The sequence below is a fragment of the Serinus canaria genome, chromosome 10 (genome assembly GCF_022539315.1).
Source record: "Serinus canaria isolate serCan28SL12 chromosome 10, serCan2020, whole genome shotgun sequence".
Taxonomy (NCBI): Eukaryota; Metazoa; Chordata; class Aves; order Passeriformes; family Fringillidae; genus Serinus; species Serinus canaria.
The window spans coordinates 3,481,938-3,496,799 of record NC_066324.1 but is presented as its reverse complement, the minus strand read 5'-3'; the positions used below and the strand labels follow the sequence as shown (position 1 = coordinate 3,496,799).

Here is a 14,862-nt window from a genome sequence, read left to right as displayed (position 1 = left end):
GTGTGTGGCAGGAGGGGGCTGTGGTGCTGTTGTGGTGGTTGCATTGCTCCCCTGCTTCCAGCCCATGGGGAGGGGGGAGGTTTCTCCTCTCACCATCACAGAGGTGGATTTGGCCCTGCAGTTCCTAGGAAACAAGCCCACTCCCCCTCTGAAACTGGTGTTGGGGTAGGGATTTTTTCTTCAATTTTAAATGTACGTCGAGGAAGCCAAGTTTCATGGCCATTATTGCAGAGTTAATAACCCTTTGGAGACTGCAGACATGTGTTATATCCATCTTCCCCAGCAGTCACTTGGCTCGCCGCCTGGAAAATGCCAGCATGGGAAGGGTTAACTTGGCCACTGCTCAGCCTTCCCCTTCTCCAAACCTTTCCTGTCCTGGTCCTCTCCCCGACCTCACAGGTGCTGCTCTCCTGCCGGGACATTCCGATGCTCTTCCTGCTCTCCCCGCAGCTCCTCCTCTCTCTGCAGCCTTTGGGAATCGGGAATTTCCTCCCCTCCGGAGGATGCGGAGCTTGGCCAGGCTGCCTGGGCACGGACCTGGCAGGTGCTGCTGTTACCTGTGCAAATGACCCCCCAAAGAGGCCAGAGGCAGTTTAGTGACAAGTAGTGACCAACAAAAGCTCCTTTGTCACTTTAGATCATCAGCCAAATAAACACGAGTAGTTTCAGAGGTGCCAACAGTGGTTTCTTACAGACTGGCTTTACACACTGAGCCAGAGGTTCAATTAAAGCTCTTTGGTGGAGGGTGTTTCAGGCTGTGCTGCTTCATGTTGGACTCACTTCTTACAGGTGGTCTCAACCATCTTTAAGGTCTTTTTCAGCCTAAACGATTCTAAGTGGAGTCACCAGCATCTAGTACTGTTCATGCAGTATGTTCTGCCCTCAGCAGAGGCATTTAAGGTCTCTCCTTTATAGCAGCCTGAATTCTCCCAAGACTTCAAGAGAAAAATATCCCTCTGGAACACCTCTCTCAAGTCTGGCCTGAAATGAACAGTCTGCTCATGAGCTCCTGGGAATAGCAGAGCAGAAAGAAAAGTGACAGTGACCCTGGAGGTGTCCAGGGACTGAGCTGAGCCACCAGCACCTGTGTCCTCAGGGGAGCACACAGCCTGCTCCAATTCAGCTAAGACCACAGCAGGAGAGCTGTCCTTGTCTTTCTCCTGGCAGGGGACTTTATCCACAGGCTGACAGAGGGTCCCTTTTGTCACAGGGAGTTTGCTTTGGCTGAGCTGTCTCACAGCAAGTCCATCACATGAGGTTTTCCCTGAAGACCTTCCCTGCAAATACTTTCCCCCTGCTTATCTCCAGGGAGCTCCCAAGCTTCACCCAGCTGCAATGGGGAAAAATACCCTGTTCCATAGAATACTGAGAAATGAGAAGAAAAATATTCCTGTGGGATAGGAGCTGAGGAATGGACTCCTGAAATTCCAGGTTGCTTCACATTTGGCTCCATTCCCACCCTGGTGCTATGGCTGTCTGTACAAAACCTTCCAGGGTAACTTCGGTGCAGATTTGCAGGGATCAGTTTGCAACAGTGTCAGGACCAGAAAATAACAGCACACAGGCCATGGGGGGTGAGAAAAGTCAGGAATATACAAGAACAGACTCCCAGCTGAGCAACACAACTGCAGGGTGCTGGGAGAATCCGCTCCCTCGGGGCAGGCAGTGCTTTGTGTAGAGAAATTAGAAAGTGCTCCACCACCTCCAAGCAGGCCCTGCTGGGATTTTCAGACAGACAGACAGACAGACAGACAGACAGGAGTGGTGCAGGTCAGGCTGGGATGGGAGGCCATGCACAGATAGCCATCGGCCAGCCAGAGCGGTCAGCCACACGTCACTCCCCAGGCATGCAGGGACAAACGGACAAAGCAAAGAGCTGCCCTGTTTGACCCTAAAGTTCAGCCAGGCTTTTTATGGAGTCCAGTGCTGCCACCTCTGATGATGTTATCAGGAACCTGGGAATAGCTGGCTTTTTTTGTTGTTGTTATGATTTATGGTTTGTTTGGGTTTTTCCTCTCGGACCTTGGCTCCTGCAATCATGAGATTGATTTCTCATTTAACTCCATGTTTGACCCCCTGACAAGCTGGGAAAGTGAGCTAGGAGAAGCCTCAAGGGATTTTGCCCAGGAGCAAATGAAGAAGTTCCCAACCATGGGATTGTTTAACATAATCCTTTCTCAAAAATGATGCTATTGATTCTTTTTGTGTGTGTGTGGAGGCAAAAGCTCTGAATGCTTGGAGCTGACAATGGCAAAGCCCTTCAGGCAGGTGCCACCTCCTTGGCACTGGCAATATCCCACATCTGGTGTTCCCCAGCTCCTCTCAATCATCTCCCTTTGTGTCCAGCCTTGGATGAGGATCATTCCCCCAAACTGAATATTTCCTATAAGGCTTCTCCTTCTCTGCGAGTTCCTTGCAGCAGGACACAAGAGGGGGAGATTTGTAAGCCAAGAAGGTGGTGCATGGCTTGGAAGAGGTGATGCCAAGGGGATGCACAGGGCACTTCATCCATCTGCATGGATGGCTACTGGAGCTTGGACTGGGTGGTCCAATCCAACTGCACAGACCTCAAGTGGCTCCTCTTCACCATGAAAGTTCTAATAAGGGAAACTTAAAACACTCTTAATAATGTTTTCCTATTTCTTTAACACCTCTCCCTTGGGCATTCTCTCCTCCCTTCACAGCGTCTTGGCCAATTACACTTGCAAAACAAACAGAAAACTGAATATCCCCAGGAGCAGGGATTGCAGGGTCAGGGGCCCTGCCAGGTGCTGCAGTGGGGGCTCCAAGGTGGGTCACACCACAGGAGCAGCCCTCCTGCAGCCAGCAAGGCCCTTTCCATCCCTGGAGAGGGGTCCCCAGCCAGGCATTGAGTGGGGGGACATTCCCAAAGTGGGAAGGGCTGTCCTCCAGGTACTGGCACTGCTGGAGGGTGGCACAGAGCTGGGGAAGGGCTGTGCCCCAAAGCCAAGCCCCTATGGCCCCACAGCCTGGGTGTGTAAAACACCCCTTTTCTCCTGTGGAAGTGAAACAGCCCCAAGCCCCTGTGCTGAGGTGATCATGGCTCTGAACTTTTACTGTCTAATCCTTCTTTTGTGTCATATTCAAGCTGCTCCCAAGCTACCCTCAAAGCTTTGTCAAACCATTTGAATTTTTACAGAAATTCAGCAATCAAAACCCACCTTTTCTCCATGTGCAGTGATAGGACCAACACCATTCAGAGCTATTTTCCCCACGGGGCCAATCCTTTACTCAAGTTTATGCTGATTTTCCTGGTTGCTCCCATTCTGGATGCAGAGCTGTGCAGAAGCATGACCATAATGCCACTGACAGAAGCTGTGCAGAGTTCACAGCACAATCTCTGACTGCTTTTAAAAATTCACAACACAGTTTGTCAGTCTTCTCTTTTTCCTCCTCCTCCTTCTCTTGGGGCTACTCTGCAGTTCCCCCCTTCTAAGTCAGTCTTTACATTCCCTCCCCATCATCCCCAGCTGAGTCAGTAAATTCCCCATCACTGTCCCAGGAGCCTTTACTATGAGCTCCACAGCCTGGAGATGCAAACTGGGATGTTTGGTTGTAGGATCATAAATCACAGAATGGTTTGGGTTGGAAGAGCCCTTGAGGATCACCTCATTCCAAGGCCCTGCCATGGGCAGTGATGCACCCCACTAAATCAGGTAGCTCAGGGCCCCATCAAACGTGGCTTTGCTCATCTGATGTCTGTGTAAGTTGTCTGGCCTGGAGGTCACTTGGAGCACTTGTCTGGGACAAGAGCCCCACTTTTTGGGGTCTTGGGCTGCCCTGAAGCAGTGAAAGCATGTTTGCCCTCAGGGGATAAAGGAGCAGAGTAGGCAGGATGTGCCATGACCACTGCAGGGCCACATCTGTATGCCTGTGCTCTTTGGCAGGGGCTGTTCCCCTCACACTCCTCTAAGGGATGGCAAGGGCTGCCTTTTCCTCTACAGCCAGAGAGGAAACCCCAGTGCCCACATCAGCACAGTGCTCAGAGTCACCAACATGAGGGTCAGTGCGAGGTCTGGAGGGAACAACACACCTGGAGCCTGAAACACATCCTGCTCCTAATCAGCAACAGCCACCAATACCTCATCCCAGTCCATTTGGGGCCAATATTGTCATTTTTTTGCAAGGTCATACAGTGAACCAGGAACAGAGTTGGGATGTTCCTCTGCTGCTGGATCCTTTCTCCCAACAGAGCTGGCAACTGACTTTGGCTTGGCTGCAAGTGTTTGTTCATAGCAGCAAAACATCAGTGTCACTCTAGGACTGTTAAAACTGCCACCTGTCAGGAATTCTGGGCTGGACACACACAGGAAAAGAGGGGAGGTGTGTGTCAGTGAGCCTGCTGGCAGGGAGCATCCCCACCAGCCCCTTCTGTGAGCTGGGATGGAGGGAGCTGTGCTGGCAGCTGGGCATCAGCCCATGGAAGACCCACATGGAGAGAGCCCTGCAGGCAACCCCAAAGCTCCAACCTGCAGGGACAGGCAAGTCAAATCCAGCTGTCTCCTGGCTCTGAGTGAAGAGCTGGGGTCAGCTGGGAACCATGGAGGTTGTGAGCCAGCATCCAAACATCTCCTGTCCATCCACAGCTATGGAGAGAGCTCAAGGAAAGTTTTCATCCTGCTATCAAAGCAAACCAGATCCCAGCTCTCATAGCTGAGCACAGCCTGACCACGAGGGTTGTGCCAAATGGGATTAAAGCAGCTTGTTTGGACCAACGGGTCCCTTTTTCCTGCTGACACCCGTGGGGAGTGTAGGAGTCTGCACCTCATGCTTGTGGTGGACAGCCTGTCTCCTGAGGTGGAATGGCACCATCAGAATGGCACTATTAGAATGGCAGTGTAACCCTCATTATTCTGAGAGATTTATCCTCCTTATTTGCATTACAGACATTAAGGATCTAGATGAGAACAGGACTTCACTTACCACCAGCTACAAACCCGGTGGCTTGAAAAATATGTAGGTTAAAGAGACAATATGATAAATGACAGGCAGTGAAGCAGTGTCAGAGCAGATTTAACATCCTTTCTGCTCCAGATACACCAGGTACAGCTCTGGTACCAGGAGAGAAAGCAGGACACTGCTGCACCTACAGGGAAAGGGCCAGTGGTGACACCCAGGGAGATGCCAGCCCTTGGGACACCAGCACACGGGGCCTCTGGACTGGCACCAAACCCTCCATCTCAGTAAAATTCAGTGGTTTTTTACCCGACACCTGTTTCACCGTCAGAGACCGATCAAGTGGAAATACCAGCTGCACGAAGTTTGCATATTCAACGGAATCTGTTTTCAGGGGCAAAAAGATGGACAGCAGCGCTCCACGGAGCCGTGTCCCGACGGGAGCCGTGTCCTGCTATTGCCACCTCGTGGGGCCTCGCAGCAATGACCAGGTCACCAACAGGGGGTGGCACGGGAGGGGCCCGGGGCGTTCTCATCGCTGCAGGTCCAGCAGCGCTGGGCTCTCCAAAGGCAGCCAGAACCAGAGGGAAGCAATTCCCCAGTTCACAGAATGCTGTGCATGCCCTGCAGAACGGGCAGAGTTACAGAACAGTCCTACCCTTAGGCCAAAGGGGACATTGCTACAGAGTCCTGTTCTCTGCTCATCCTTGCAGGACCCAAAGGGATAAAAAAAGCTGCAAACACACAATTACTACCTGACCTCGTTGCTCTTGCGATGGGGAAATGTATGAGACATTCTTTGGTTGCTGAATAATTCCTCCTTTAAATCAGCAAAGGAACTAGGTAGGGTTTGCACGGCCTGATAAGATTTAGCACAACCTGATAAGATTTAGCTCCTGCTTCCCACAGATTCTTATGAAATCCCAGGACTTCTCCTGTTCTGTCTACAGCCCACGACAACCAAGACACTTACCCATAGGTGCAGTAGGAAGGCCTTTAGCAGCTTTCTCCTGCTCTTGGTTGTAGAAAGCAAATGCACAAATCTTCCAGGAGCTCTTCTAGGACTCCTGGGATTTCCAGACAGCCAGGAAAAGCACAAAACCAGCTCAGAGGTCCAAGAGGGAGTCAGGCTCACCCAGCAACGGGAGGTGAAGTGTGGGGTCGTTGCCACAGCTGCAGGTCTGCCGGGCTCTACCTGTGGCTGCCCTGGCCCAGCCCCAGCCCAGTCCCCTCACTCACATACTGGGAACTTGGTGAAGGAGCTTTTCCCAGATCCTCCTGCTTCGCCTCTGCCCTGGGAACTCTGGCTGGGCTCAGCACGAAGCCGCCAGTGCTCGGGGCAAAGGAGTTGTCCTGGCTGCAAAGTTCATCTCTGAGTCCAGGCAATGCTGGCTGCTGCTGCTTGGAATGCTGATCCCCAGGATACAGAACTACTGGCTTTTTCCTCCTCCTTCTCTTGGGACTTGCTCCTCCTAAGATTGTTACTGCTCTGCTTTGTGATTCTTGGTGGTGTCAGTTCTGTGTTTAAGCCATTCTGTGTTGTCCCAGCCATTTCTGCTCCTGCTTTTCCTTCTGCTCCCTTCTCTCCCCTGCCTCAGCAGCCATCTCCAGCTGCACCCACATGCTGAGGCACTTGTGACCACCATGGCTCCTATTTCACCTCTTCCTGGTAAATTTGTCCTTGGATTGTGGGCATTAGCAGCAGCCCAGGCATTGCTCAGATGCTGAGCAGGCAGGGGACAGGAAGCAGAGTGCTCACTAGAAGTGAGGATTCTGCCTTGAAAAAGGGAGGACTGCTTCACCAGGAATGTCTTTGAAAGGATACATGCCCATCTTGAGAAGAGGCAGAGCTGTGCTCAGGTGAGTGTCCTGCAAACAGAAATACTTATTTTGCAGGGAGGATTTTGCCCTGAGCTATAGGAAGGGGAAACCCTGGGGCTGTGCCTGAGAGCTGGAGAATGCAGTGCCATCCTGTCCTTCTTGTAACTGGTCACATGAGATCTGAGTCTAATTCTCACCAGTATCATGGGAAAAACTCCTGTGAATTTCAGTGGAAATTCAATCACTTATTTCCCTGCTCAACTTAACTTCTTTTAGACCAGCTTCTTTTGTGGTAGGAAAAATATGGACTTTTCACCACCTGAAAAAACTGCCTGGGACCTGTTTCTTCCCACCCAGCTCAAAACAGAGCTCCATGGCTACAAGGCCATGCTTCTTGCACTTCAAAGTCACTGTGGAGAGGGTTTATACTTGTTATTCCACTTAATGTTTCTGACTTTGAAATGATTATGGGGTCTCCTCTGAATGCTTTATGGGGTAACAAAACTCAGAAGAATAGGGCTCACTCCAGCTGAGTAAATAGAAGCTATTTTCATAAATCTTGAGACTATTGGAACATCAACAACATTATCCTGTGTGGGTTGTTATGACTTTGTGTTTGCAGATTTGTGTGTTAAAGCTCAGGCTTGTGCTTTCAGCCTTGTCTTCTATTACAGCAGAAACTTCAGGTAGCCCCAGAAAGGGTTCTCCAGTCCAAAACCTCTCAGAGCCCCACTTGAAGCTCTCTGTAGCCAGCCTGGGTGGAGATCACACTGCTTTGATCACCTCCTTTTCCTTGGAGGGAGCCCATCAAACTGCCAGGGACCCAGGAACAATCATTTCCAGTGATTTTGGGTGAAATCAGCTCCCAGGTACATTCATGGCTCATGTGCTGCTCCACACCAAAGGTTCCCAGCTCCAGGGCAGCCCTGGAGCTCTCACACCTGGGCTGCACCCATGGGCTCAGCATGGACTGTCATTCCTGGCGACTGCTGCTCTTCAAACCCACAGCTGGGGGAAGGGCCTGTGGAGATGGTGTTTTTCTTCCAAATTCAGCAACTTTTTTTTTTTTTATTCTTCACAGTTTGCAAGTTGTTTGTAGCCAAAACTCACAGAGCTCTGCTCGGTTTGTTTTCCATCTACTTTATTCTTACTCATAAGCTTAAAAAAAAAGTCAGCTAATAAAACCAAAGTGTTCTGCTAGAGTTCATTATTTGGGCTGAAACACCTTCCCTTTTGTTTGATGGCCCATGGGAGGAGATGGTAAGTCAGAACCTCTGCAATCTTCCCAACCAGGGAGGCAGAAATGGAAAGAAGAAATATGGAGCCGTTTTTCAGTTGATAAAAATGAGCACAACTCCCTTGTTTTCTGTCCTGCTTTTGCCAGCTGAAGATCCATGGCTGAGCTGTCTCGGGGGTGCTGGTGATGAGCCACTGATAATCCCACAACAACCTGCTGGGCAGTAGCACCTCAGTCCTAACACACAGAACTTCCTAGGCAGCCCTAATGTGCACCTCAAAACCCAGCTGGGTGGAGACAGAAGCAGGTGTAACATTCCTGGTGTACTCAGGAGCACTCACAAATACTTTAATCAAAGCATAAACCTTGAATAATCCAAAGGATGGGTGATGCCCCCATTAATTTTGCTTCCTCTCCACTTGTTAATTGTTCAGAAAAACACAAGTTCATTTACAGACAGTGCTGTTAGGTCTTGTGAAGAGTGTGGGTCATGCAGCTTTTTCCAGGCAACAGAAAAACTTGGAAAAGTAAGGAATTATTTCCTGAACTAATGATGCTCCCATTGGAAAGCTTGGAGGGAATGGAAAGAGAGGAGGACACTGCAAGGCAGACAAAACAAGGAAATCCTTACCTAGACACCTCTTTTTAAAAAATATTTATTTGTAGTGTGTATTTCAACTTACCAAAGTCAGTGGCTTTAAGAACAACAAAACAAAGATAATTATACCAAATAACATGAATAGACAAAATGAGTTCTGTGGAGTAGAGGAGATCTGTAAACCCAATCCAGAGCAGGCTGGTAAATCTGATACAAGCATGAAGGAAGCAGAGTACACACAGACAGGAATACCTGAACTAAATCCAGAGAAATTAAATGGAAAACAAGAGTTTCCCCAGCATCTTATGGACTAAGATTTGATTTGCAGTCTAGAGGTCCATCAGAAATATGTGGCACAGAAAAAGTGACACAGCAAAGCAGATGCACAGTGTCAACTCATTAAACAGTGTCAACTCATTAAACCAGGACACACTTTGTGAAATGGTAAAAAGAAAATGTTAGAGTCTGTCTGTGCTCCCATACACACCTACACTTGTTCTGCACCTGCACTTTGAGACTCTTTTTACAACAAGACTATAAAAATGTTGAATCTTCATTGCATTGCATTGAATAGACTGAAGATCTTGAAGCACCATGACATAAATTTCTTTGGCAGAAATTGTGCCCCCATGACCTCAGCTTCTGGTTTCTGAGTTTCCATCAGTTAAAAGGGGGAAATTAAATGCACATAACTCCAGGAATGACCAGTCTGATGTTAAGAGAGGACACTCTGACAGCCCATTCTCACTTCTTTCTGTGCTGTGGGTATTTATTACCAGGACCTAGTGGTTTATATTCAGAATTTTTAGGTCTGATCCCCTTGGTTGTCCATGACAGTAATCCCTGGAAAGGGCCCTCCATGGCCTGCCTGGCTTCCACCCCCCTCACTGCATTGGTACTTAGTTGATTACTGTGCCCAGACCTCACCTTCAGGCTGTTACTATCTTCCATATTCTTCCGTACTCACCCAAAATTTGTCTCAAAGTTTTATATGAGTGTATTTACCTACCTTTTGTTCTTCCTCTAAGATCTCAGTTTCACATCAACTTAGAACAGTTCTTGCAATTAGGTTGGATAACTGCAGTCCAAAATTTTTCCTAGGCAAGACTCCAATAGAGTTAATTGGCTTCAGTGGGAGACTTGTCCTGAGTAGGAAAGGCAAAGTTTTGGCCTCAAGGAGACTATAAATTCCAGTCTAAAAATCAGTAGTTGTTCAGAGGCTCATTCCTGTGACAACATCATCCTCCGTGTTTCCTTTCCTAGTCATAGGAGGAAAGCTTCTGGCACCAAAATCAAATGATAATACCCTGGCCACCTCCCAAAACCCCGTTACATCTCGAAGAAAGCGCCGTTGTCTCTCCCAAGGAAGTGTAAATCCTCCAAGACGCCGGATTTCCACGTTTTGTTAGGAAAGTGTTTTTCACTCAGGCAATAAACGGGCCCCGATAACAGCTGCGCCCCTGCCAAACTCTCCAGTTGCTGTACATGTTGCCATCAGTGCTGAGAGTCCCTAGGCTCCCTCCCTGCAGTATTTAAGGTGTTCTCATCCGTGCAGGAAGGGCACTGGTGGCCAAAGGCTGCTCACAGGGCTCTGCCCACTCAGCCCAAGTGGCACCACTGAACTACAAGCAGCAGGACAGGGTCCTTTTCCACCACCACACATCTCCCTTCCTTCTCAGAAGCTGTAGGCCATGCCCCTTCCTCAGTGTAATTCTCTTTGTGGTAAATCACATTTGGGTCCAAAATGGTCAAAACACAAGTAAAAATGTAGACACTGTAAAAAAAGCCTCTGTACCAAAGCCTTCCTACAGCTTCTTGTAACTGCATGAAACCAACTTCTTTCTTCATATCTGAGATCCCCAAACATTCCCATTCTTTCAATGCTTCAGCCACTGAATTACATCCCACTTGCCAAGGAAACCTTGGGAAAACAAGTCAGTCCTGTAACACTTCCCATAGGTCACCAATTCCTGCTGGAGGGGAATGGAGCCCTTCTGACCCAAACACTCTGACTGAGGCTGCTCTAGGAGTGCTCCCCTGGCCTCCATCAAACTACTGGATTTAGCTCCCCAGATGATCTCAGCTACTGTAGAACCACATGCAGAGCCTCTCACCTCCCAAACTTATGACACAAATCCTTTATGACCCTGTGAGCTAATGCAGAGGGAAATGGGACTGGCACCACCCTGTTTACAAGGCCTGTGCTCTCCATGGAGAGCCTCAGGACTGAAACTGCTGCTGCAGCCCCACTTGTGTTAGAACAGAAGTGCAAATTTAGGATAGAGGCACTTTGGGTAAGAGGAGCTGTTACCCACTGGTTACAGCATAAACAACAGCCTGTGGCTGAAGTCACATACACCCAAGTTTGGGTCTAGCTGATGTGATTGCCCATTTTATAAAAGAGCAGAGATGGAAATACAGATCCTGGTATCAAAGAACCCACAGCAGTGACAGTGTGACATCCTGTGCCAGTCCCATGCTCCCCAGTGCCCAGGTACCTGCAGTGAACACTCCAGAACCACAAATCAGACCTTGGTGGCCTCACTCCAGAGAAGGCAGCATCCAAAGCTGTGAGACAAGGTCACGAGAAGGGAATGGATGAGATTTGGCTTTAACTTTCTGGTCTGAAGATGAGGGAGGAGCAGAGGGTGTTTTTCCCAATTTCCGTTTCCCCTTTCTCTCCCCTCTGCACCTTCTGCTCTAACACTGGGCCAAAATGACTGAAATACATTTGAGAAGCCTGGAGCTCAATGGAGAATTTGGGCTGAGTTTTGGTGTTTTAGCAGTGACTTCCTTGACACAATAGTTCAGCTATCTATCACTTCAGAGGAAGACTATATTTCTGCACTGAGGCCAACCCTTCACAGACCAGTAATTTGAATTCCTCCATGTTCACTTTCTCTGGCCTCCAGAAAATGAAATATAAGTCAGAAAAATACCCATTTTGATGAGGGTTTAAACTGAAAAGTAAAGATAAAATGCCAGTCACTGTACAGCACTATCAAATTTTTCCCACACTGAGTAATTCTGGTTCCTAATGGAGTTCACACTACCTACCTACCACAAAACATCTGTGATTTAAATTGTTTGATGAAATATATCTTATATCAGATTGAAAAAACAACATTAGAATCAACGGGACACTAAATTACTTGACTCTCTTGAGCTTTGCCCTTGTGGAGCACTGTCAGTCAGCGTGTCCAAACATCTTTCCACACACTCCACAACGATTCTGAAAGTGGGTCATTAACACATTTTGTCATGCTATGCAATTTCTCCCTCCCCTCTAAACTGGGCTTTTTTCCAGGTCCAGTAGCCAACAATAAATCAATCACAGTCTCTCACGAGCCTTTTGACTTAAATCCTGTCCTGGAGGTTGGGCTGAAACCAGAGCAGGAATCACTGCAGGAGGTGAGGCAGGACAGGGCTAGTGGTGACTGCTGCTTAGGAGGTGTTTGCTTGACCCACTGCTGTTCTTGGTGCCACTCTTTGTGGACTCCTCTTCAGTGTCTGTAAGAGAATCTTCCTCCTCTTCATCACTCCGATCATCTTTCAAGTCCTAGGGAGAAGGAAGCACTGTGAACATATTCTACTGCCCCCCAGAAACACACCCTGCCCCCAAAACGGAGGCTGACAGCCAAGGGGAGATCAATTAACAGCACTTCAATTCTGCAGAACCAAATGTTCTTTAGACCAAACTGCTTCCATGACCTCAGCCCAGCCACTTGACCTCTTCTTGTTCATTTCTGCTTTTCCCTGTAAAGTGTGACTATTAATCCCTGGGTGCTGTGGGATTAGTTAACAGCTGTGAAGTGCAGGGAAGATTAAAAGAATATTGTTTAAAAGCTGAATATGATGAATACACTCACCCAAACACAGGAGCTGAGAAGCTGCCTGCTTCTGACAGGTGTAAACTAAACAGTGATGAGTTGTGCCAGCATCTCCTGGCACCAGCTTTGCTAAAAGGCACTTGCTGACCCTAAAATGCTCTTTCCTGCTCAGGGGTATACACAGCACCAACACTGGCACAGGGGAGGCTGTGTCTGTACAGCTGTTGTGCATCTTGGGTTTATCACCCTGCTAAGTGAACTGCTCAGGGGGAGAATGGCTGCTCTAGGAGCAGGGATGGAAGGGGTCAGCAAGGCAGTCTGTCCTCAGGAAAATCCCTCCCCAGCTCCATAGGGACAGCTCCTGGCATTTGGCAATCATGCTTCATGCCAGACAGTCAAAAATGGAAACAGTGAATGTTTCCAAGACAGAGAGAAAAGTCATCACATCTACCCCGTGTTTCAGGGAGAGGTGAGACCATGCTGTGCTGTTTGTCATGGCACATAAAAAACCACACCATTAGTTTCCTATTTCTCAACTCCTGCCATAACCCAAGGCCCTAAACTGTGTTCAGAAGTTTGTTTCAAACAATCAAGGCTTCAGCATTAAACCCAAACACCCCCATTTTCCCTTCAGTGCAATAAGAGTAGCAGCTGCCTGGAAGACTTTCCACACCAGTGGCTGACCTGCTCCACAGACTCAGGGCAGGATGCTCTAGTGAGAGCTGTTGTACATCCAGAAAACACTTCCTTCTTCCTAATTCCTGAGAACAGGCACCACTTTTTGTGTCTCTTTGTACTGCAGATGCCAGGGCTTCTCCTCATGACAGAGCTCCTGTGCTGGAGCTGGCAGGAATTCAGCACAGACCATCCCCTGCCTGCACAGGGACCACTCCATCATGGATAAATCTGCTCTCATGTCATCCATCTGCACCTCAGCTACACAGGCAGAGGCTGTTGGTTCTCCCTGTGATGTGCCAAGGTCAGAGCAGTGACACAGGGAGGGAAACCAGGGTTGTTCCTGCCCCTCCTGTATCTGCTCTTGGAATGAACTAACAATTCCACTTCCTTAGCATGCTGCTCTCAGGTCTTTCTTCAGCACCAAATTCATACAGAGAAAATAAATAACAGCCCAGTAATAACTCATCCAATTGCAATCTCATATCCCTTGATATATTACACTCCTAGTAAAAAGTATAGGGCTAAAAAGCAAATTAAAGCCTGAGCTCTGGCTCATCACAAACTATAAACTTCCTGGAGATTTTCTTTTGCTTTTGTCCCTAACAACTTACAAAGGGTATCAAAACAAACAAATCTTACTGTAAATACTGTAAAATAAACTTGGCATGCCATCAGTTAGAGAAAAGGCAAGACAGCCTTTCCCACACAATTTATGAGGTTCTGGCTCTTTCAGATCACCTCACTCCCTCCTGCTATTTTTGCCATTTGTATCTGCAGTAAAAGACAAATGCTGAGGGGGTGGGGGGAAGATTGTTGCTTTTCTGCCACCAGAAATGTTTCAGAAAGAAAAGCAAACTAATCCTAAGCAGTCTGATGCCAAATCCATTGCACTCCTTGGAAGTGCTCTCATCTCCCTGCACTGTGGGCAGTGACAGGAGCAGCACTTTGGGACTCCCTGGGAATAATGTCAGGGAAGTTTGTGGTATTTCAGTTGGAGTCCCTCCTTGTGCTGCACACAAGTTGCTGGTGCTCAGGCATGTGCTGAAGAACAGCTGGCAAACTGCTCTGCTTTGAATGATGGCCAGTTTGTGATATTGATTCCTGTTTCCTATAGGAATGAGCTGGCATTTCCAGCATGGAACTGGAAACTCAGATAGAGCTGGCTTCCCAGATTTAATGCTGTCAAGCTGGATGCTCTGATTAAAGGCACTATATGTAGTAATTAAAAAACATGTCATGTTTTTTCCAGCTCACTGTAAATCCCTGCCTTTGAGAGAACATCTCACAGATTTCAAAGCAGCAGAATTACATTTCTTCATATTCTGAAGTAATCACTGCAAATTTTCTTAATTCTGGGAAAGAGTGTTACTTCTGAAATTCTGATATTAATCGAGAAAGAAATACTGCTAAATTAAATCTAATTTTTATTAGATTTTGTAATAATAAACTTGCTTCCTGACCAAGTGCCTCTACAAATTCCTGCTTTAGGAGAGTCTGGCCATTTTTGTCTGGCTTCTTTAAGTGACAGAACTTGAAATAGCAAAAGCTTCATCTGTAGCTGGAAATCCAAACAAACCTGTCTTTGCAAACTGTTTAACAGACCATTATAAATATATTAGGATATCCTAAGTGAAGTTTGTGCCTCTTAACTTTGACCTTCTAATAATAACAAAAGTTGTAACATTTGTAGGATTTTCCCCACTTTAATACCAAGATGTTTTCTCTGAGCCCCTCACATCATATATTATACTCATGTTTTCCAGCTCAAAGGCTCTGCTCTG

General features: G+C 47.8%; 1 protein-coding gene across 6 annotated transcripts in view; it reads right to left on the bottom strand.

Annotated features, from left to right (window-relative positions):
- Nucleotides 1–8,615: 8,615 nt before the first annotated feature.
- Nucleotides 8,616–14,862, bottom strand: part of CERS3 (ceramide synthase 3) — a 42,903-nt gene continuing 36,656 nt past the window's right edge. For all 6 annotated transcript variants that reach the window (XM_018913967.3, XM_018913966.3, XM_018913971.3 and 3 more), the window contains one exon: nucleotides 8,616–12,132. In XM_018913967.3, the coding sequence (XP_018769512.1) occupies nucleotides 12,001–12,132 (132 nt within the window). In that variant the 3' untranslated portion in view covers nucleotides 8,616–12,000. The remainder of the gene's footprint in view (nucleotides 12,133–14,862) is intronic.